At 36.3% G+C, this 24,920-nt stretch overlaps 1 protein-coding gene across 3 annotated transcripts; it reads left to right on the top strand.

The window, feature by feature from the left end:
• Window positions 1-2,850: 2,850 nt before the first annotated feature.
• si:ch211-236k19.2 (LIM/homeobox protein Lhx6) lies at window positions 2,851-14,872 on the top strand. 3 transcript variants are annotated; one of them, XM_038300082.1, is made up of 9 exons: window positions 2,851-3,147; window positions 3,704-3,836; window positions 4,987-5,118; window positions 5,312-5,433; window positions 6,833-7,050; window positions 8,114-8,214; window positions 8,583-8,682; window positions 10,155-10,326; window positions 14,314-14,872. In XM_038300082.1, exons 2-9 carry the CDS (start codon window positions 3,834-3,836, stop codon window positions 14,564-14,566), a joined length of 1,101 nt encoding a protein of 366 aa, XP_038156010.1. In that variant the 5' UTR covers window positions 2,851-3,147; window positions 3,704-3,833; the 3' UTR covers window positions 14,567-14,872. The 3 variants fall into 3 exon arrangements, with proteins under 3 accessions (XP_038156010.1, XP_038156002.1, XP_038156016.1); XM_038300074.1 differs by having other exon boundaries at window positions 6,830-7,050; XM_038300088.1 differs by having other exon boundaries at window positions 2,853-3,147; window positions 6,830-7,050; window positions 8,583-8,678; window positions 14,314-14,531.
• The last annotated feature ends 10,048 nt before the right edge of the window (window positions 14,873-24,920 follow it).

Below are 24,920 nucleotides of genomic sequence, written 5' to 3'. Positions count from 1 at the left end.
CTTACATACTCAAAGATATTAAAGTTTTACAAAAGGTCTATCAGTCTATTACGAGTCAAATGAAAGAGGTTGTGCTTTAATTTTAATCTCTCCTTCGTTCTGAAACTGGTCAAAAAAAAAATGCAAAACTCGAAGAGACTATGAACTATTGTTGGTTTCTTCTGGCCTTGGGCTTTTAGAGAGAGAGAAGCTGTAATCTTGAACAGGTTTACACAAAAATAGACAGAAGTAGTGTGGAATAGGAGGCAAACATAATGCAATCTGACGGTGATTAGGTCTGGCTCCATCCTGAACAGAAAATTTTTTAATGTGTAGACTGTTTCTTTCTAAACTCTTAAGTCCCACCCCCCAGACCCAGAAGGGCAGGCATGCCCAAAGTTGGTCCTCGAGGGCCACTGCCACTGTTAATCAGCTATCGATGAAAATCAACCGTGCTGTAGCATGGAAACCTCCAAAACCTGCAGGACAGCTGCAATAGAGGACCAACTTTGGGCACGCCTGCAGTAGCGTTAAACGTCCCATTTTGTCCCGCATTGTGCGGTAGGCTTGATCATTAAAAAAACTTGCTGTATCTCTTTAGAATCGGGCGACCCCAGAGAAAATTGTAAGCCAAGCATTCACCTAAAACACAGATAAATAATAATTTGTAGTGACCTTGAGCTGCTCTTGATATCATAGCATTCTTGAGCGAAACTTAAAGCAGCTCCTGTTTGGACAAAGCAGGATCATCTACGGGAAAAAGATTTAAATCCCAGCAGCACATCTGCAACAAAATGACTGAAAAACATAAGAATCAAGGGGTTGCAATTCCCCAGGTAAAGTTCAAATGCACGTGTCAATGAGATAAATCAACCCTGTCTGATAAGGTCAAACAAATTAATACCGTCATGAGACTGAATAACTTTTAATTCATAACTTTTCCATTTTTGAAATCATATTTGTTTAGAAACTGATGACAATAAGAGATCTTTCACCTTTTTGGAATACATTGAAATGATTATAATGTCCTGACCTGATGAAGGCTAGAACCAAGTGTTTGCTTTTTGTTCAACTTGACAATGTCAGTCTTTGAGCAGGATAAAATCCAAATAAAAAAAAATAAAAATGAATCTCCAAAGTTCAAACGTTCGGAACTATTTAATGCCTCTGGCAATAGTTGCCGTTTGCCCCAATTTCTTACATGAAAACAAAATATGTTAATAGTTTTTTATTGCCATTTTATTGCATCAGGTTGAAAGTGCAAACATTTAAAAGGAACTGAGCTCAAAACACTAAATGAGATTCAGATGTAAAGAAAAAACACAGGTTGCTATGTGTGTGTGTTTTTTCTTTTTATAAACTGTGTTCTGAGCAGGGGTGTTGCTAGGCACAAAGCTTTACTGGGGCACTGGCCCCCTACCGCATATGCCCCTCCTGCCATACACAAATATAGACAAGCACACTGCCCAACCCTGATACATTCCAACCAAAATTACCAGTTGAGATATTAATAACTGTAAGAGCATATTTGTTTTAACAAACATGAACATTTTCAACATTGCAGCTATAAAAAATAAGACATTACCAACTTTAAAAATAAAACGTTTCCTTATACACATTCTGAAGTAATCATTAATTTCTAGGTTTCAGAGTTTTAGTTCGGGGGAAATGTTAACTCATCCTGAACTAAGTTCAGGATGAGTTAATTTTTTGAGCATTAAAGTGTACCTCCTATTTATCATTTTTGCAAAGCAGTCAATCACTTGACTGTGACTCAGCTTAGAAAGTTCTTCCTTTTCAACTGATAAAATAGCAAGATGATGGAGCCTGTCTTGTCCCATTGTGCACCTCAGCCAAGTGTGGAACCTTCTCAACACACTGAATGACCTTTCATAACTACAGCTTTTGACTGGGATTGTGAGGGAGATCTGGATGACCTGTGTTAGTCTTGGGAATATGATGTTATCAAGCAAGTTGAAAACACACTGCATATCCTTGATGACAAGGCTTTCTTTTTCAATCATAAAAAGCTTTCAAACCATTTTGAATTAAACAAACGTTTTTTTTACTCCAAATTTGTGCTGGGGATAGTGGGATAACTTCACTTGTTTAGGACCATCATGCTTTCCCCCTAAGTCACTAATGTCCCCTTCTTGTTTGTGGAGGCTGGTTGTTGCTCCCTCATCACCTTCATGGTCCTGTATCTCCTGTCTCTCACCTGTCTCTTGCCTGTCAGTCTCGCCTCATCCTCCCTTTCCTACTCCAGCACCTTCATTCTCATCCTCTACAGCAAACATTAAAAAACGTAAATCTATAATTATGTAAATATCTATCATATTGCTTATAACGTCCCTAATGTAACTGCTTAGCTTAAATCACTAATTCATCACGGGACCTTACCTCCCTCTCTCATCTTGTTTTACTGCTTCCCTGTCTCTGCTTCGTGTGAGGAATTTCCTGATATCCATCTACAAACCAATGCAGTCATTTTCAGTTAGTAGCCTATAAATCATGTGGTTTCACTGGGAAAATAATAAAATTGACAGGTAAGAAACGTTACCAGAACTAAAAATGCGTCGCGGCCGCTCAGTGTCCCATCCAAAACAGTTGAGAACAGTGTGTTAGTTTACCTGCAGTTCATGCAGTGACATGCGCTGACGTGGGGGCGCTAATTCATCCTCAATTTGGAGTTAACAACACACTTGCTGCGCGTTGGAATTATCTAAATTGATGCATTAAAAAATGTAATACTGTTGCAAATATTCATGAGATTTATACTGGGGCACAGCTCATTTATACTGGGGCACGTGCCCCAGTAAATGGGGTCTGGCGACGCCGATGGTTCTGAGTTAGTCTGAGTTACTGTAGAGGAGGGCTCAGCATCATATCCTGCCTCTGCTCACTGGGACTAGATTCTGAGTCTATTTCAGATCAGAGTGTTTGGAAACCATGATGGATTCCCTCAAGGTTCATCTTGGATCAGCTTTTTCTTAAAAGCATAAAGGACTGCCCATAAAAAACCTTTTGGGATTTATTTAGACGCTTTTTCTGGATAAACCATTTATCCCCGAATGATGTTTTCGCCGCATTACGGAGGTTTTCTGTCCCAGAAGTTTTTACAGACCATCTCCTCTTGTTTCACTCCCTCCAGTGTTTACATCCAAGTCGGTAATTAACATGATCTTGCATTCCTGTTAATTTCGAGAAGTGAAGGACAACACGGAGTCCAGATTGCCCCCCAAACGCAGATTTCTGGCACTTTCTGAATGCAGCTGTAATCACTGAGGGGAGCCTGGAGTGTCTAAATGGGTCCATCACGAGAAAGGAGACAATCAGGCTCCTTTATGTCTCAAGATCAGCAGCAGTTTCTGCACATTGTCTGTTATGAATAGAGCGATCTCCAATTGAGGCTCTTCACTTTGGAGATTTTTCGATTTTCGATTATACAGCTATTGAAATTAGGGAGCGCAGCGTTCCCCCCCCTTCCTCAGCTTGGTGGCCCTGCTCCCTCCTCCTGATTGACAGATGAAATTGACACTCGGGTTGCCTCTTATCAAGCGCAGCGTTTCAATCCGCCGCTAATTGCAGACATAGTGCCACCCTTTCTTTTCTCTGCATGTGATTGCAACACGCAACCTTCCGTTGAACGCAATGGGAAGGATCGATCCGTAGTGTTTTTCCTCTTTTTTTATATCTAATTGCACCAAATTCCTTTTGTTGTCAGGGTTTAAATGCGGGAGAAGCTGTAAGACGTTGAGTTAGGAGCGGCTGTAGCGCGCGTTTGGAGCAAAGATGCGCAATGCGCAGAGCAAACTGGGTCTCCACTACGATTAGGCAGAACTCAGGACCTGGAAATGGTGAGTGGCGAACAGGAGAGAGAGAGATCTGTTCTATGACTGCATCTTTTAGTTCAACTTTATTCATAGGAGGTCGGCTGCTCAGAGCGCATTTAACCAGAGGTGCAGGAAAATGTCCAAACCTTAACAGAAATCCTCAGTCAGGGCTAAAATTATGATAACTTCATTTGTTTTATTGTATGTTGGATTAATCCTTGCTTCCATTTTTTTGTTTTGCGCTTCTGTAAAATTGTTAAAACTCAACTATACTAATCCAAAACAATTTACAGTTTGCGCATTTATCCTATGTGCGGGAATAATCCATTTTTGTTTTTTCCTGGCAAATGAATTGGGTCCTTTTTTTTTTTTTTTGTTGTTCTTTTTTTTTTTTTCTGTAGTTATGGTGTTGAATATGATGGAAACGAAATCTTAAAATAGATTTTTTTTTATTTTTATTTCCAGAATTATTGTCTCACAGAGGAAAAAAATACATAAAAATAGATATTTTTCTTATGATAATCAAGTGTTTTAATTGCTTGTTCATTTCTTTTTATATATATTTTAAAACTGGCTAAATCGGCTGCATAACAGGACTGTCCAACAAATAATAAAAAAACGTTGTTTCTTTTTAATAAAAAGTAGGTCACTCAAAATATGACTGTTTTTTTTTCTTATGAATGAAAACATTTTCTTAATAATAGTTGAACCAGGTTTAGGCTTAGAAAATATCGTTGAACAGCAGTAAAATCCGGATAGTTACCAACAGTGTGTTCTGACATTATTTAAGTATTTATCCGACATAATTCAATTATTTTGCTAATTATCATATAAAGGGGAGTTTAAAGAAAAAGTATTTTATTTGGAGTGTAATTGGAAAGTAGGCCTCCTCAGGGTTTTAAATGTTAAATTATGTAGTTCTTTAGATATTGGCATTAGATTTAATCGCAATCAGAAAATGTGTCAATTTCAGGAACTGATATTTAGCCTAAGTATTGCAAATGGAAAGATAATCCTTATTAAAGGCTGATTGCTGATTATAGGCTATCCAAGTTTTTACGAAACAAAACAGGATTTAAAATGATCTAATATTCTGGTACTTTTTTTTTTTTTTTTTTACTATTACCGCCGTGCTTGATCTGTTGTTTTTAAAAAGCAGTGTTTTGTGAAACAGTCTAAGCCGGATGTGAAGAAGGAGTCCGGTGAGTCCAGCCCACTGGAGGCCGCCTGCCTCTGCTCTCCTCCGGCGGCCAAGAACCAGTGCGCCAGCTGTGGGATGGAGATCCAGGACCGCTACCTGCTGAAGGTCATCAAATCACTCTGATAACCTCCAACCCTCAGCAGATTTTAGTTTTAAAAAGCTTAATGGTGTTGATTTGTGTTTATTTCTGTGAAAGCTTCACACATAAAACAGAAAAAGTGGTATTTACATAAATGATCTGCTGCGCTCACAGAGCCTTAATTAGCTCATGCGTCCTGTCCTTTTTTTTTAATGTCAGGTGAACAACTTGAACTGGCATTTAGGCTGCCTGGAGTGCTCCGTCTGTAGGGCGTCTCTGCGGCAACAAAACAGCTGCTACGTTAAAAACAAAGAAATCTTCTGCAAACTGGATTATTTCAGGTAGGAGCGGTGCTAATCCCCATTTAATCTAATATTTAGACCTATATTGCTCCTTGGATTAAATGTTAAAACCAACATAGCTTATAAATGCACTTTCTTCCTAGTTGGAATCTTTGATTTAAAAAGAACATATGTCGCTTTTATTTTAATTATTACATAAGTGCATGCATTTCAAATATTTTAGGGCCACTGAACGGTTTCTGCTTGATTCGGCGTAATTTAGATTGATATGATAATGTAGATTTGCGATATAATAATGGATGAGGTAAAGCACAATACCCTGACAGAAAAGGAAAAACAAGCAAACAAATGTTTACATTCAACCAAGAAATTTGTTTCTGATTGAAAATAAGACGCATCAGAGGATATTTGGATATGTATTTAATTTAGAAATATGTAAATAAATTGTCATATCATCTTCAACCATTACATTATTTGTAATGAACTTGTCTGTTTTAAAATATTTTATGTAGACTTATAAAAAGCAATCTATATATATTTGTTTGATCCTAAAAAAAAACACAGAAGGAGACATTTTCTTTTTCCTTTTGAAAGTTGTGAAATTCAAAAAATAATAATAATAAATAAATAAATAAAAAAGAAGTGGTCTAATATTCTGTAGGTATTTCAAATTAGCACATCCATAAGCTCCATGTTATTGGTTGTATTTTAAATTAAACAGATGAATGCAACTTTTTGTAAAAAATAAAAAATAAATAAATAAAATAACAAAATAACAAAAAAAGAAAAATGCCACGAATAATAATAATAATAATAATCCATCTATATTTCCCCGGATTTGTTGTACTTAAAAAAAAAAAAAAAAAAAACAAAAAAAAAAAAAAAAAAAAAAAACTTTTTGTATTTAAGAGACAAATTACTGGTTATTTTTTTTTTTACGTTTCATGCTAAATGATTTATATTTTTCTGCCACAAATTAAAGACTGGCTCATTTAGAGTCTGACCTGTATAAGAAAGCAAAGTATTCATCAAATCATTAGCTAGGTTTGTGCAATCTTTAGGGTCTGACACATTTATCAAACTTACTGAGCTCAACTCTTTATTCATAAATTTTTGCTCTTTTAACCCTATGATATAAATGAATGTATCCACTTATATTTTTCAGAGGCAGTCCCTTATTATCATTGGATTTACTTTCATTTTTTTCAAGATTGTTATAGCAAACCGACCCCTAAAAGCCTCATGGTCTGAACCCTTTATTTCCACATGCAAATTTCTTCTTAACATTCTCAAGCTCTTGATTTAGTTTTTAAATAAAAAATAAATCAAATACACAGATTTAATGTAAAGCAATTGCTTTTTTTTTAATTAGATACAACCAATCAAGGTTGGAAACAGGATATCCTCACCATGTTCTTGTCCTCCTCTCTCACAGTAGGTTCGGAACAAAATGTGCCCAGTGTGGCAGGCAGGTATATGCCAGTGACTGGGTGCGGCGGGCCCGGGGCAGTGTGTATCACCTGGCCTGCTTCGCCTGCTTCTCCTGCAAGAGGCAGCTGTCCACCGGGGAGGAGTTTGGCCTGGTGGAGGGCAGAGTGCTCTGCCGAAGCCACTACGACATCATGCTGGAAAATCTCCGCAGGGCTGCAGAAAACGGTAGCAAAACCACTAAACATGAATTCAGATGAGCTGGATTACAGTTATTTATTCAAATCCACATGAAAGAATGTAGACTTAGACGTGCATATGAGATATGCAATCATTATATTGATTATGGAGGATAAATTATGTACAATGCAACTCTTCTTAAATTTTGTGATGAGCTATATTATTTTTTACATTTTGTTTACTTAAAGTGAAATACCTAAATTTTAGCAGACCTAAAGTTTAAAATAAAATCCTTAATTTACAGTCTGTTTAATGGTGAAACCAGCAAAGCAATTTGTGAGTCATGAATGTGTCGCTTACACTATAACACATTCGGAGAGATTTGACAGAGTAAAATAATAGGAAATGAGCTCACAGTTTTTGATGACCGCTGAGTCATTTTTGGTTCATTTGTTTAGTGATTAAACTCCCTTTGTTTAAATCAAAATGATAAAATAACAAAATTTCAACCTGGAGAGAATCACACAGAGAAAGCTGTAATTAGAAAAGTATTATGCAATTTACTAATACAGGTAACACAATCATATTCTTAAAAATATTCCTATCTAAGGAAAACCAGCTGATTGCATTGACTCATTGACTCTCTTCAATCCCGCAGTGGAGAGGAAAACCTCCTTTTAACAGGAAGAAACCTCCAGCAGAACCAGGCTTAGTGTTAGTGGGCATCTTGTCGAGAGCAACTAGGATTCAACGAGATGGAAGCAGATAATGATATAAAAGAAATAAGTTATTTTGAGCTCGGGCCCCGGCGAAAGATTTTGATACTGTGAATCAACATTTGAAAGAAGCTGGGCCAGAAGCTAAATGAGGAGGATCTTGAAAGGTGATTGGCTTCAGAGAAGATGCAGCTCCGAGCTGATTGGCTTCGAGCTGAACAGGGGATATCGCAGGTGGTTCAGGTGAAACTGATGAGTCTTCCAGATTGAAATCAAACTTAAGCTCCATTTAGCCAAACTAAAAGTATTTCAGTTTAATATCTGCTTTTGCAATCTCACCTTTTGGTCTATTGTTCTTACAGTCAATGACTAGAATACGTTTTGTTTAATTTCAGGCACCGGTCTGACTCTGGAAGGAGCGCTGCCTTCAGATCAGGACTGCCAACCAAAACCAGCAAAGAGGGCACGGACCTCGTTCACGGCCGAGCAGCTGCAGGTATGTCCCTGTCTTCAGGGATGTTACAGTGTTGCAGAGGGAGCTTTTCCCCTTCACTTTCACTGCATTCATGCTCAATGTGAGGGATTGCTGCTAGTCAATAACATAATGCAGCAAGTGTCTTCTGTCACTACGAACTAATCCAGGAGGAGTGGATCCTGCAAAGTCAATGCCTCAATGCAATAAGCTTGATAACCTTTAACAAATCTGTCTGCAATATTTGATTAAACTGTCTTTGGGAAGGGCCTTGAAATGGCATGTTATAAATATAAACTATATAAATAAACTGAATTGAACTGAGTTGCAGCTGCTTGTTAAACAGCAAGAGTTGTTTTTTTTTATATCAGTGCTGTATCTCTCTCCTGCAGGTCATGCAGACTCAGTTTGCCCAAGACAACAACCCTGATGCTCAGACGCTGCAGAAACTGGCAGAAATGACGGGACTTAGCAGAAGAGTCATTCAGGCAGGTGTTGAAATCATTTCTCTGAGAATCTTGTTTGCAAACAAAAGACAACAAAACAAGTGAAAACTTTTCCTGCTACTGTAAAAAAAAAATACAGCTGCATGTCAGTAAGGAGAATATCATCAGAAAAGATAGATTCATTACACAAATTCTTGTTTCTGTTCAATAGATGGCTTAAAACTGATGAAAAAAAGCTGCTTATAGTAAAGAACTGTGATGTAATGGTCTCTTAAGAGAGGATGTTGAGCAGATTATTTCCATAAACAGGGTAAGCCATAGAAGTTTGTCTTATAAGAAGTAGGTGAAATGAAATGATGATGCGCAGCAGAATAGGCAACTGGAATATCAGAATTTTTAAAAGGATTGTTAAGAAGATCTATTAAAAAACTGAGAACAAAAGCGTTGTATACAATCTGAAAAAAGGATCAGTTTATCTGTCTATGCCACTAGTCTTCTATTTGTAAGACCATATTTATTGAGTAGAATATAATAGAAATAGAATAGAAAATCCCTTTATTTTCCCATAACTGGGAAATTCGGGTGTTTACATCAGCAAAAAGATTATAGAAAAAAATTGTCACAGAAATATGGACCCTAGAAAAATGTATAAGAATAACATAACAGTGAAGAGTTAAAAGATAAACAATAAATTACTGTACTGCAAAGTGTTTTAACAATATAGCTTAATGTTAGTAGTGCAGGACTAGTACTCAATGGATATTAAACAGCTATTTAAAGCAGCCAACACCAAACTAGTGCAGAGTGGCTGGTGGTTATGTGCTGAGAAAAGAATGAAGAGGTCAAATTTGAAGAAGCACATTATAATAAGTTTTTATTTATTTTTTTATCAGCAGTGCATAAAGTTGCTTCTTCTTTTTCACTTACAGGGGGAAATGATGAAATGTGATAAACCTTCGGTTGCATTATGGCACAGTGATGATAAAGGGATTTTCTTCACACCTTTTCAGTCACTATGTGCTGTTTTTTGTTGTTGTTGTCTTTTCCATAAGTTGCCCCAAGTTCTTTTTATTTTTGTTCAACTTTTTAAGCCTTTGGGTCCTATCCATTAAAAGAAAATTGTGGACATTCCTTTACCTTTACTTTTCAACCACATGCTTTATGTATTTAGTAGGTCTCCTACTAGCTTGTGAAAGTTTCTTTGCCTTCCCCAATAGTTGGATAAAGGCTCTTAAATTAAAGCTTTTGTATTTTCATATTAGATCAAAATAGTTGCGTCCATAGTGGTTAATGTTGTAGATATTCTTAAATTAAGTGACTTTCTTTATAAGAACAATGATTCCTGCTGTTTTGCTCTATTTTATAGATATAGATATATATCTATTTATTTTATAGATATATTATAGTTTTGGTTTATTTATTAATTGCACATCAAAAGCTAGATAACAATGTCAAGGTTAACAGTGATTGTTGTCCGACTCCCACATGTTTGTTAACCTTGTCTGCATTCTTCTCCAGGTTTGGTTTCAGAACTGCCGCGCCCGACACAAAAAGCAGCCCCCTCAGAGCAGCTTCCCTCAGAACGCTCCACTGGCCAGGATGCCGCCGTCGCTTCCAGAAGATCTCCACTATTCCTCCTTCAGCAGCCCGGACCGACCTCACCTCCTGGCTCTGCACGGATACCTGGATGGTGAGTGTCAGGCTTTTATTGGGTTAGCTGTTTTTAATGAAAATGATTTTTATAATAACCAGATGACATCTTTAAGTTGAAATGTTTTCAGTGTTTGACCTGAAACTCATACGCTTTTTAAGCGCAGCAGATTTTGAAGAATTTCTAAGTGGTTTATTTATTCACCTCACTTCCCTGTTTTTTCTGTAAGCTGCAACTATATTTACAGATGAATTTTGTGAATATTTTACATCACAGACACTTGAGTACAGTGTGATTATGCAGCTTTTGCAACAAACCTTTAAAAGAAATGGTGGAATCTTATTCAGGTATCAAGGAACACAAGAACTAGACCCGGTTTAGAAGTTAATAGCATATTTACTACTTTTGCCCATTATGATATAAAACAAAGGACTAAAATCTATTACTCTTGAAGTGGTATTTTTAAGCCAAAAAAACTACTATTAAATCCACTCTAGTTGGTTAAACCAATTTGGTTAGATGAACCAATTTAATAATCAGAAAGTGTTGAAGCCTTTGGTTTCAGATCAAGAAATTTAATAGATTAACCAACAACCAATACAGTAGAAATGGTAGCTGATGTGGTAACTTACCACTCTGACTGTTTGGCTGTAGTCAAGTATAATGTGTAATAGTTATGGACCTAGAGAGTAATTACAAAGATGTGGACCTGTACAAAATGCACATTTTTGTTTTAGCCTTGGTTATGACATTTGTATTAACTATTAGTGGATTCCAAGAAGTATTAGTTATGGCAGGAGTTTCCTCTGCAATCAAACGGTTATTGGTTCAATCTCTGGCTTTCAAAGTTGTTACGCTAATTATCCAATATTTTGATCAAATTAACCAATTTGTATTTGTTTGCCCTTTTACCAATGTAGAGCGCTTCCCACTTAGATTGGTTATTTTAGCCAAAAGGTTTGTTGGACATGTAACTACCGACAAGATCAGTAAAATTTTACCAATTTTTTGGTTGAAACGACTGATCTGTTTTTAGGGTATATAGATACCTAAAAATCATATCAAACTTTGCAATTGGTCTGCAGTTTGTTTGATTAGTCTCAAAAGTGTTATTTTTAACAAGATAATGGATGACAGATAAGCTTTAACAGGGTGAATGTTTGAGTGAAGTCATTTTAAGCTTTTGCATTCAATTTGATCTCTCATTTCCTTTGAGGGATAAAATGTAAAGAACCCTGCACAAAATCATGGGCTCCCCTGGTAAAGATCTGAATAGAATAAATTACTTTTTAGGAGATTAAGCAATCTTTAAAAGCTGTTATTGAATGCAATCCTAACAGTGGTCTGTAAAGATTTTTAAACATGGTTACATTATATGAAGTGAATATACACTCACCGGCCACTTTATTAGGTACCCCATGCTAGTAACGGGTTGGACCCCCATTTGCCTTCAGTACTGCCTCAATTCTTGGTGGCATAGATTCAACAAGGTGCTGGAAGCATTCCTCAGGGAGTTTGGTCCATATTGACATGATGGCATCACACAGTTGCCGCAGATTTGTCGGCTGCACATCCATGATGCGAATCTCCCGTTCCACCACATCCCAAAGATGCTCTATTGGATTGAGATCTGGTGACTGTGGAGGCCATTTGAGTACAGTGAACTCATTGTCATGTTCAAGAAACCAGTCTGAGATGATTCCAGCTTTATGACATGGCGCATTATCCTGCTGAAAGTAGCCATCAGAAGTTGGGTACATTGTGGTCATAAAGGGATGGACATGGTCAGCAACAATACTCAGGTAGGCTGTGGCGTTGCAACGATGCTCAATTGGTACCAAGGGGCCCAAAGAGTGCCAAGAAAATATTCCCCACACCATGACACCACCACCACCTGCCTGAACCGTTGATACAAGGCAGGATGGATCCATGCTTTCATGTTGTAGATGCCAAATTCTGACCCTACCATCCGAATGTCGCAGCAGAAATCGAGACTCATCAGACCAGGCAACGTTTTTCCAATCTTCTATTGTCCAATTTCGATGAGCTTGTGCAAATTGTAGCCTCAGTTTCCTGTTCTTAGCTGAAAGGAGTGGCACCCGGTGTGGTCTGCTGCTGTAGCCCATCTGCCTCAAAGTTCGACGTACTGTGCGTTCAGAGATGCTCTTCCGCCCACCTTGGTTGTAACAGGTGGTTATTTGAGTCACTGTTGCCCTTCTATCAGCTCGAACCAGTCTGGCCATTCTCCTCTGACCCCTGCCATCAACAAGGCATTTCCGCCCACAGAACTGCCGCTCACTGGATGTTTTTTCTTTTTCGGACCATTCTCTGTAAACCCTAGAGATGGTTGTGCGTGAAAATCCCAGTAGATCAGCAGTTTCTGAAATACTCAGACCAGCCCTTCTGGCACCAACAATCATGACACGTTCAAAGTCACTCAAATCACCTTTCTTCCCCATACTGATGCTCGCTTTGAACTGCAGGAGATTGTCTTGACCATGTCTACATGCCTAAATGCACTGAGTTGCCGCCATGTGATTGGCTGCTTAGAAATTAAGTGTTAACGAGCAGTCGGACAGGTGTACCTAATAAAGTGGCCGGTGAGTGTATATTGTCATGGCATTATCAGGCTTCGCAATACTTCTATCTCAAAGGGTTGTTTGGAGTGTGATAATTGCTTCTATCCATTCCAAATGTTAGGATCTCACATTTTACATTTTAGCCTGTTTGATTTGGAACAGTGGCTTAGAGAAATTGGCTTCTGTGTACTTGATCATATGTATATGATATAATTAACTTTCTAATTTGAACATTTTGTCTTGGTCTAAAAAATGTTGTTTGGCAAGTAATAAATAGGAGAGAAATATTAGAATATTATTGTCATCACAACGCAGTGCACACTACTGCACTGATGACATGTATTTTACCAAATACACGTGGTAAAGGTTTGATGAAGGACATCACACATGAGTTTATTAGTGTTTTTAGTTTGCAGTTAACGGCTCTGAACTATTTGCAAGAAAGCTGAGATTCAGTTTAGAGAATATGAAGCGAAACTGATGACTATTTATTCATCATTTTGCCTTAACACATGATTACATAGATCTACAGGTATGAGTGTGGAAGATATCTCTTTAACTTCCATGGCAGGTATAGAAGTGGTATTTATTGCTTTGCTCACATTTAATGAATTATTAAACAGCAAACTGTAAAAATATAACATATCACAGAAGTGATACCCTATTAGTACGGCCACGTTAATGTATATCACAAAATATATCTGTAGTTGTACTTTAACTATAGGAAATTGCTAAATATCTATACATTTTTTTTTCTAAACTATTTTTTTTTATTCCACTACAGAGAGTTGTAGGTGGTTTTAAAAGAAAGAGGTCTGGGAAATAGTGGCATTAAAATAAAAAACTAAAAATGTATTTTAATTGTTTTTTACCAGGAGTGCCTATAAATGAAGGCAGTATGATTTTAGAAAGGAGGAAAAAAGATGAAACCCAGCCATAAAAAAAGTTGTACAAGTGATGAATGCAGATCCAAGGTGTAGCTTTTAAAAAAATGCCAGCAAATTAATTAATTAATTCCTCAGTAGATAGAAACCTTTAGCAGCATGAGGTTAATCAAACAATCCTTAATTTAGTATTGTTGTATATTATGTTTAGGAGAATTTGTTTTTGGCAGACTAAAAACTAACTACATTAATTTCTTAGATTGGAAGTTTCTATTGTGATTTCTCCTTTCTATGGCACATGTTGGAGATGATTTTGTTTTTATCTGACATTACAGACGCTCTGGAGTAGTATGATTTTATTGTTGTCATATTATGGTAACAAAAAGAGTGTTACTGTTTCCTGTTGAACAGACTGTTGAAAATATGCGATTAGTTTTGTGTGGGTTACAAACCTTTTGTTCCAAATGGGCTCTAAATCTGTAAGGTGCGTTTAGCTGCTAGAGGAGCTCTTCAGCCTTCATAAGGAAGTGGAACTGAATACAGTGTTGTGTTTTCTTTTGCAGCTCACCCCTTTTCCGTCCTTGCTGGCCCTGGACACTTGACTCATCCGTCCATTTCTTTGCCGCAGCTTCCAATCAGCCGCTGACCTGCAGAATCCTCCTCTGTGTTTTCACCACTGATGACATGGAAAGCTATTCCTGTCTGCAGCCCTTAGGCAGAGCAGGGACGTTCATTTTCTGTTCGATTATTCCTTTTGAGCTGGACTGTGGTGACGCTTTCAAGCAAACAGAGGACATTTTTTTTTCTTTATTCTAAATGAAGCACAGAATACTTTTATTTTATTTTATTTCCCCTCTCAGAGGACAGAAGCTCTCTCATTCTTCCAGTTAGTGCTTGTGGCTTCAAATGGCAGAGCCTGGTAGCAGTATGCCCAAGAGGCTTTCCTTTTTCATTATGAGCCCATTTGCAGCTTTAATGTTGTTTGTTGTTGTACTGTTGTCAGGAGAAAAAAATATCTTATTTATTCAGATAAAAACTTGTTTTCAAAGCACTTTTAAATGTGTCATTACATGGAAAAATTCTGTATTTGTACATTGTAAATAAATTGCATCAAATCTGTCATCAGGTTTATTTACATTGTAGAAACAATCTAGAAATAAGTAAAACATTTTTAAATTGAACGTATTAACCTTAATTTGCATAGGAAAATAAGATGATCTACCAATGGAATGAGGATTTTTACTCTTAAAATAAGATAATATGTACTTGAAAAAAGACAATGCAATCATTTTTTTCTTATTTTAAATGTAAATTGTTTTGTTCCAATTGTTAAAATGTCTTAACTACCTCCCCAATTCAATTGAAAAAAAAATGCACTCATTTAAGAAAAAATTACTTATTTAGATAAAAAGATTTTCCAGGGTAATGAGCGTTTTCATCTTAGCAGGTGTTGCAGGTGATGTTAACAGAAAAAAGAAAATATAGTCAGATTTTACTGGGAAACCCTTTCTATCCCCTGCTGCCATAAATCTAAAGGTCACCTTTCAGAGGTCAAATTCCTGCTGGAACGTGTTATTCAGAGCAATATTTGGGCCATCCAGTATAACAACCTGTCGCAGGAAAATATGATCAATCCTGCTATGAAAACGATTAGATACGAATTCACTTAAAGTGTGGCCATCAATTTGGTTTTTCTTCAGGCCTTTATGACCTCCTTTTAGATGTATTATCTACCACTGCTGCATTGATTGCGAGCACTTAAGAGGCTGGGATGTGAAGAAGTTTAAGGATTTCACAAGATGGATCAACATGGCTCTCTTCCTATTTAGACGTTAAAAAATGGCAGAGACTGAAGCAATGTTTAAAAAAAACAGCTCTTTATTGAATACCAGGTAGCTCATAAAAGGGAACATTTATTCATTTTAATATTGTTTACTTATACTTTACTAGGGAAATAAAAGGTAAAGAAGAAAAGCCTGCCCAAGGTATAAGTGAACATAACAGCTGCTTTGGACTCCCCAAATAAAAAGGTATGAACCATACCTGCAACAATGAGTGAGGTTCTGAAATGTATTTATGTTATTTCTACATCAGTAGTAATTTTGCAAAACAAATTGAGTTTTAAAATACTGTTGGAAATGATCAAGATGGACAAATCTAAAGATTTTCTAAATGTATAAGTTCAAACACAACAACAAAAGGGGCTAGCTGCTCTATGCTGTATTTGTTTGCTGGGTTATTTTTGCTTGTTTGTTTGTTTCTTTCCTTAATACAGGTACCTGAACTGAAGAAAGGAAACCAAACTACTTAGAAATTAAATAAACATCAAATAAACAATCCTCAGCTTTCCCACTCGCTGGAGTATTTTCCTGATATTATTGCTTTTTTTTAAGGTTCATAATATTCTTCACTTGTCATTTTCTATCTTAATTTATTTTCAATTTATAAATGCTAACAGCTTTATTAGACAAACAATGCAAAAGTATTTAAAGTAGAAAGGTATCTTATTGGAGCTCTAGTCCTCCTCTCTTTGGGCCTAACACCAATTAGCATCGGGTCTTTTTCTAATGATTGCTTAGAGGTTTTCCAGTCAGATTCAAGGTGAAAAGGGATTGGTACTTCTCATAAAACAATGAGCTGCAGATTAAAATAGGACTGTGAGCAAAACTTAGACATCTGTTTCTTCCTTTAATTTTTTTGTGTTTCGGTTAACTTTTTTTGGGGAATAAATCCCAAAGTCAAGCGTTGTCAAGTCGTTGAGATATATGAAAGTCAGAGCTTTATTTTTTTTTTCGTTTCCTTCATGCTTAAGGCTTGGGTAAAATTATCTAATTGTCTTCTGACCAGGTGTGTTTCGTTTTCCGAATGCTATTAAGAAAAGAAACAAGATCCAATTCTTCCTTGACGTTCAGCTTTGAATAAACTGTCTTAAAATCGCTCTCTTTCAATCAATTCAATCCAGGAAGAAACCTGTGCTGGAAAATGACTCCGCTCCTTGTGAAATCCTGAAACAAAAGCCGTCTTCCTGCTGAGCAGGAATGATTATCAGACTGACACACTTTGGGCCACCTGCCAGCACTACAATGTAAAAATTTCTTCCCCGCTCAAATATGAGAGCCTAAGGGAGCATTCATGCACGTCTCGTTCCATGCATGTACATCCCTGAGCATTTAAGCCGTCGCGCTTTGTCATCCTAACATGCATCCGCCCCCTCTGTGACTGGCAGCTTCAAGTGGTTGCAGATGAAACATGCCCCCACACCCCCTCGCCATGTTAATGAATAGGCCTCTGATTGCAGGATTACAGCGTCGGCTGTCTAATGAGCAGATACGCTACAGTGCCCCTCTTCTCCACATATTAAAATTTTTTCTCCTTCAAACTGATGAGCTCTTCCCCGCACAACAGTCAACAAAACCGTTGTGAAAGACTGCAGCATGAGCCATCTTCATCAGCCTCCTCCTCCTCCTCATCTTAGTTCATTTCATATGCTCTTGTGGGTGCAGGAGGAATATTCTAATTTTTACAGCTTTCTTGTCTTGAATTTATCATTGAACTGAACTGAAGATGGGGAGCAAAGTGTCTGAAAGGATGTTGAGGATGATTAGGACTCGATTTAAACGATTAAATAATAGAAGCGGGGAGATAAATGTTGGAATTCAGCTCAATGAAGGCTGAAAGCTTTTTAGAACAACAGGACAAAAAAGGCTGCTCAGGGACAGTGTGGAATTTATAAAGACCTATTTTTTAAAACTGCATACATTTTTTTTTACTTGTGTGTAGTTTCCTGAAGATAAAATCCAGCATCAAAACAAAGAACAGCATCGTGGCCTTAATGGAAAACTCAAAAGAGGCATTTAAAAAGCTGCTGTTGAATCTGATATCCATCTGTGACAATTATAAAATACACCTGAACTTTTAGCAAGACTAAATAGCAGCAGAGAATTAAATCTTCTTCTTTTTATTATCACAGATAATTTATTCTAATAGAGCAGGGGTCTGAGCCCGAGTGGCTCTTTAAACCCTCAACTGGGACTGTAATTATTTTGATTAAGAATAGCAAACAATATAAACCAGTGTTTCAAAATGGAAATAAATATATCTATATTTTAACGTATATGTTTTTGTCTTTAGGTTGCAAACTGTGTGATTGTTTTGATATCAATTCATTTAAAATGTAAAACCTCAATTTGCTTTTATATAAATCTTGGTTGATATTTTTCTTTCTTTCATAAGCCCAAAATTAGAATAAAATGGTTTTTAAATTAATGACAAATATCCAACAATGGACATAAAAAGAGTAAAAAAAAAAAAAAAATAAAAAAGCTCATCTGTGTTTAAAGGTTGCGTATCTTTAACCCCTTGATGCCCACTGTTGTAAATATGCAAACAAACTTTTGTTTTGGGCATTCACCCAGTTTATTACACGTTCCGTTTAGACCTGGCAACCTTTGACAAGCTCTTGCTTCCATTATAACTGGTTCCTAATGGTTGTCATTGACCGTTATTAATATTGTTACAAATACCTACATTTCTATTTATTTTTAAGAGAAATAGAATTTTTTTTTTCAGTGTGGCAAGTATTTAAATGGAAAAAAAGTTTGTTTTTTTTATTCGTTGTTAGAGGTTAAACAAATTTTGTTTAACTGGATCCAAGTCAAACAAATTGCTCTTAAGGTTCTTAAGGTGTCCTTCCATTCCTCTAGATGGTCATCATTATAAAAGAGCTAATTTAAGACAAAGCAGCAGCAACAGAATCACTTCATCAAAGGAAAGGAAGAAGAACAGACATTCAGGTTACAGCATGTTCAGCTCCTTGATGGCAGATGCACTTCTTTAATATAATGCTGAGAATATTTGATTTGTTGTTGGCTTGTAATCTAACTGTCCATTTTAACAACTCTGCCAAGTTTGGCTTTCCTTTTGGCAGTTAAATGTCCAAACCAAGAAATAATGTTAAACGTCAGTACAGTCTCAATTAAACACTGATAAACCCTATACAGGGTGTGGTCACAGACTTTAAAACCCCTTAGCTGGCGCAGCAGGGAGAGCCATTGCTGTGCTTTCTTGTAAACACACTCTGTTCATTAAATGTGAAAGAATTACCAAAAATGATTCCTAAGTACTTTAGGATAGATTGTTGATTTTTCTAAAGCCTGACTGTGATGTTAGAAAAGACTGGAAACAAAGTGCAAGCAGAAAAACTTTATAATTCAAGAATTTACCACTGATTTGCTCAGCATGTCTCTGACTGCATTTTAGTCTGCCTTAGTAAAGCAATAGAGGTGACTTTATATCGCCTTTTTTTAAAATGATGAGAGAAGACTAAAAACTCCTTACCTCAGGATGGAGAGAATTTTACCTAACCTCAGAAATTAGACTGTATTTCACCAGCTACCTATGTGATGCAACACATGAATGTGCCAGGCCCAACATTTTCACACACTTTGAGTTTCTTACATTGATTCATAGCATTAAAACAGTCCATTCTCTCAAAGACTGGATTAAAATAACTCACATTATGTTTAGCAGAACTTTTAACTGAAATACTGTACAATGTCTCTACAACAATATATCAATGAATTTGTTAATATCTTGGCCATTTTCAAGCCTTTAAATCACTGTGGGAGCATTTGTTGTTTTTATGTTTAATGGACAATCTTCTGCTGTAGCTTCATAATGCATTTAGTGAGAGAGAAAGACAATTATGGAGTCTTATGACAGAGAATTCACATACCCTGTTAAAGTAAAGAAATTTATGGAGTGAAATATTTTCATTTTGTTCTGTTTTGCCCTTTAGTCATAAAATGATGATGGTGGAATTGAAAACATGGAGTTGTTTAGGCTATCAAACCACACAATAGTGCAAAACATTAAAGCATAAAGGTAAATTTCATTTTAGTGCACATTCACAGCTTCTTTTTTTTATTTTTTTATTTTTTTTTATTTTGGTGAACTAGACCAATTTAGTCTACTCTTGGGCTAAATGTGTGCTTTTTTTAAAAATAGATATCGTCCAGAGCCAGCATTTTACTTTGTTTAAAAGCTTTTGCACAACCAGATTTAGTATCAGGTTTCCAAGCAAAGCAAAGACGAACTTAAGTACATGCATTTACTCCTGAAATATGCACCACTAAATGGTGTGCTTTGGAAATTTAGAGAAATAAACATGAAGGATTTTTTTCATGCCTAAACTCTTACAGTAGCACAGAAAATAAGAGTTGACAAAAAGCAAAGCAAAAGCTGAGACTTATGATTGAGTTCGGCCAGGCTGACAGCCAACTGCGCACTATGTGAACATAAACAGCTCTACAGTGGTTTCCCAGGATGTTTTTTTTTAAAGGGACACAAGTGGAATTGAAATATCCCAGCACTTCTGCTTGGTTTAAAAGAAGCTGGGACAATGTCCAAATCCCTCTCCTTAGACATGATAGAGGCAAAGTTCTGCTTGTAGGCTGGAGATGGTGGAGATACTGAAGCCTGAAAACTTAGATAGGTGGGAAAAGAAAAGGTTTTTGGCTTCAATTTGTAAATAAAGATGCTTTCTGAAACACCAATGCCTCAATAAACCAATAGAAAACAACCAGAGCGTTTAAATAAAACATTTAGCTGTGAGGAAAATTGGAGAGTTTGACTGACTTTAGCGCATAAGAGTTTCGTTATAAGAAGTACAACAATATACCACAACCTATTTGGCAATAGGGTGTGTTCTTTAAAATACAGCAACACTTAGACTTGTAATATTTATACAAGGATTAGATGAGAAAGCACATTTATAAGTTTTATAGAAGGATTAGAAATAGGTCCACTTTTTAGCTCCACATTTGTTTTTTTGATATAAATTACACAAAATCCCATAAGTTTTTCAAGATAACAAATACTGATTTGAAGATCAATAACTTTTCATGCTTAAATCATTTTTCTTGCAGTAAAACTCAAAATAAGAGTTGACAAAAAGGAGATACAAAACTGAAACATATGCTTGAATTTATCCAAGCTTAAAGCCAAGTATGCCCTATCATAATAACTATGCATTAACCTTTAATAGAAAAGTTGTTTTCATTTATTGATCGATATTCCATTTTTGATATCAAAGTGAAAACAGATAATTTTGTGAGCTAATAGAGAGCATATTTGAGTTTTATTGACTATCTGCTTTGTTTAATGAGTGATTCTATTTGGCCGCATATGTGTTAATTTCTTTGATTTGTATTTTTGTTAGTACATTACTTGAATGAACATTATTTTGAAATTTAAATCAGAAATTGCTGAACATAATTTCTGAGCTCACAGTGTAAGGTAACTTTTGGGGTTCATTTAAGGCTCTCTTATTGAATACAAATCACCACCAGGCTGCTGCACTTGAGCGGAAACTTCCGGGTTCACATTCATATATTTCTCAGAATATATTTTATAATCAGGTTAGAACATTGGCGCATCTATAAATCCAGCATATACAATGAATAGAAGTCTAAAGTAGTTAAGTTTTTTTTTTTTTGTATCCACTTCAATCTCTGAATGTTTCAAAGACAATGTTTCAATCAGAATCAGAATCAGAAATACATTAATAATCCCAGAGGGAAATTACTTAATGATTTGAGGAAAAACAATTGACAAGAAATGAAGTTCACTGAGAGAAACCTGAACCCTGAGCTACTAGAATTGGTTCTATGAAATGCAAAACTGATTTTCAAAAGAAAATAAGGATTATTTTTTTATCTAAGGTTATGCAATACTTGTCGAACAAGAAAAAATATATATATATGAATTAGCACCAAATTTAAAACATTAGAAATAATAAATTTTGGATGTGAAAACAAAAAAAACTCAATCAGAAGCAAAAGAACATCTGAATATAAAATGTATTTACAAAACGGAACTGACTGATTTTGCGTAGAAACTAAAACCAATTTAGATTTACTTTTTATTCTAAACACATTTCTTTTTTTTCTTAACGATTTAAAAAAGTTAACTCAGCCTTTTTTTAAGTTTCAACAGTTTATTTGTAAAATGCAAACAATGCTGCTCCCATTAAACTAAAATGGTTTCGATGATAGAAAAAAAGAACTGATGCACAATAAAAGTTCATTATATTGAAAAATAGTGAACCAGTTTTTATTCAAAAAACGGACAAATGTATTTTTTATTGATTTGTGACACTTTCAAGTGTTGTCGTTACGTCCTACATCCACATGGGGGCGATGTTTCCATCCCATATTGGCCACCAGGAAGCAACTATTTTGCTTCCACTTCCAATCAGAAATCAGCAACAGATTCGATGCTGAATCTCTCTCTAGATCACTACACTTAAATTGACACTCCTGCCTAAAAATGGATTGCATTTTTAATAAGAACATTTCTGAAACATCCAACTCTTTACTTCATTAATATTTCATGTTTTATTTCAAGTCAAATATTTTAGTGATCAGAAACTTCTACTCCTACAAATTAAATGAAAAAAAAATGCTTCTGTTGATCAGTCTGCCTATTGATGTTTAATTTAGTGTTGCAGTAATTAGCACGGTAGGTTAGCCCATTGAATCATTCAAACAATAAAGGACACCAGATCTGTTCCCCAATCCTGCAGTTATAAGACTGTTTAAGGTGGATGGATTCATGGATGTCAAAATTGGTCTAAAAAATATTTTTTAATCTGAATACTTTGGGTTATGGAAGTGAGAAAATAGCTGCACACCTTTAACATAAATTTAACCTTATACTGTATAACAAAGCTAGATGAAGCCATTCAGTCCTCATACATGTTAACAAAGATAGTACAGGTGCTGGTCATAAAATTAGAATATCATGAAAAAATAGATTGATTTCAGTAATTCCATTTAAAAAGTGAAACTTGTATATTATATTCATACATTACATACAAACTCATATATTTCAGATGTTTATTTTGTTTAATTTTGATGATTACAAATGACAACAAATGAAAATCTCAAATTCATCATATCAGAAAATTAGAATATTACTGAAGACCAATAAAAACAAAGGATTTATAGAAATGTTGGCCAACTGAAAAGTATGAACATGAAAAGTATGAGCATGTACAGCACTCAGTATTTAGTTGGGCCTCCTTTGGCCTGTATTACTGCAGCAATGCGGCGTGGCATGGAGTCGATCAGTCTGTGGCACTGCTCAGGTGTTATGATAGCCCAGGTTGCTCTAATAGTGGCTTTTAGCTCTTCTGAATTGTTGGGTCTGGTGTATTGCATCTTCTTCTTCACAATACCCCATAGATTTTCTATGGGGTTAAGGTCAGGAGAGTTTGCTGGCCAATTAAGAACAGGGATACCATGGTCCTTCAACCAGGTACTGGTAGCTTTGGCACTGTGTGCAGGTGCCAAGTCCTGTTGGAAAATGAAATCTGCATCTCCAAAAAGTTGGTCAGCTGCAGGAAGCATGAAGTGCTCTAAAACTTCCTGGTATGTGGCTGCGTTGACCCTGGACCTCAGAAAACACAATGGACCAACACCAGCAGATGACATGGCACCCCAAACCATCACTGACTGTGGAAACTTTACACTGGACTTCAAGCAACGTGGATGAAGTGCCTCTCTTCTTTTCCTCCAGACTCTGGGACCTTGATTTCCAAAGGAAATGCAAAATTTACTTTCATCAGAGAACATGACTTTGGTCCTGTTTCTCTTTAGCCCAGGCAAGACGCTTCTGACGCTGTCTGTGGTTCAAGAGTGGCTTGACACAAGGAATGCGACAGCAGAAACCCATGTCTTTCATACGTCTGTGTGTGGTGGTTCTTGAAGCACTCACTCCAGCTGCAGTCCACTCTTTGTGAATCTCCCCCACATTTTTGAATGGGTTTTGTTTCACAATCCTCTCCAGGGTGCGGTTATCTCTCTTGCTTGTACACTTTTTTCGACCACATCTTTTCCTTCCCTTCGCCTCTCTATTAATGTGCTTGGACACTGAGCTCTGTGAACAGCCAGCCTCTTTAGCGATGACCTTTTGTGTCTTGCCCTCCTTGTGCAAGGTGTCGATGGTCGTCTTTTGGACAACTGTCAAGTCAGCAGTCTTCCCCATGATTGTGTAGCCTATAGAACTAGACTGAAAGACCATTTAAAGGCTTTTGCAGGTGGTTTGAGTTAATTAGCTGATTAGAGTGTGGCACCAGGGGCCATCAATTTTGAACCTTTTCACAATATTCTAATTTTCCGATATGATGAATTTGAGATTTTCATTTGTTGTCATTTGTAATCATCAAAATTAAACAAAATAAACATCTGAAATATATGAGTTTGTATGTAATGTATGAATATAATATACAAGTTTCACTTTTTAAATGGAATTACTGAAATCAATCTACTTTTTCATGATATTCTAATTTTATGACCAGCACCTGTAAAAATAGTTTGACACTGTGATGCTGTGGGCCTGGTTCCCTTCCAGAGGCTGCTAGAGCGCATGACAACATACCAGAAGATTTAAAAAAAATATATGGTCGAATCTACTAGAAAAAAAAATTCTTTGATTTAAAAATTTGACCACAAATGCCAAAGCCTATCTTTTATCAACACTTTGAACACATAGATTTCAGTTTTCAGCTTTGGATAACAACATGTCTCGATGTGCTTCAGATTGTGAACTGATGCATGAAAAGCAAACGCTTAATTGGTTAAAGTTCAGCAGCACAATGCAGGGATGTTTGTGAAAGAATACTGAGTTTCTTTCCGTTATAAACAAACACTTCTGGGAAGCTTATACTGAACAAAAAGCTCCAGTGACTAAACTTAAAAACACAAAGTGGGAGAAATCCCCAAATGACAGCGTGACTGCTTTCAGAGTAATTTGTTACTGGAATTCGATCGGGTTTCATGGGACAAGTTTCAGGTAGAAAACAAGAACTTCTGGATGTGTTTTTTTTTCTCTCATGTGTCCCACCACCATTATGCCATCACAGCTCTGTCTTCAGGTCTGAATGTTTTTTTGTATAAATCTGACTTCAAAAAGAAGAAGTTCAAGTTGTGAACATGCAGAGAAAACCTGCTCCCGACCAGGTTAGCTCTGAGGAGAAAGTTACTACGGTGACTGAAACAGATGTGGAGTAAACTCTCTTTCTGACACAAAAGAGTTTCCCTAATTTCCGGTTTAGGAAACTTAAGAGTAAATGTTCTTTGTGAAACGGACCCCAGGTTGTAATGTGAAA

This window comes from Cyprinodon tularosa, unplaced genomic scaffold (assembly GCF_016077235.1).
Source record: "Cyprinodon tularosa strain WSP-4 unplaced genomic scaffold, ASM1607723v1 ctg112, whole genome shotgun sequence".
Lineage (NCBI taxonomy): Eukaryota > Metazoa > Chordata > Actinopteri > Cyprinodontiformes > Cyprinodontidae > Cyprinodon > Cyprinodon tularosa.
The sequence above is the reverse complement of the archived record's forward strand: the minus strand, read 5'-3'. Positions and strand labels throughout refer to the sequence as shown.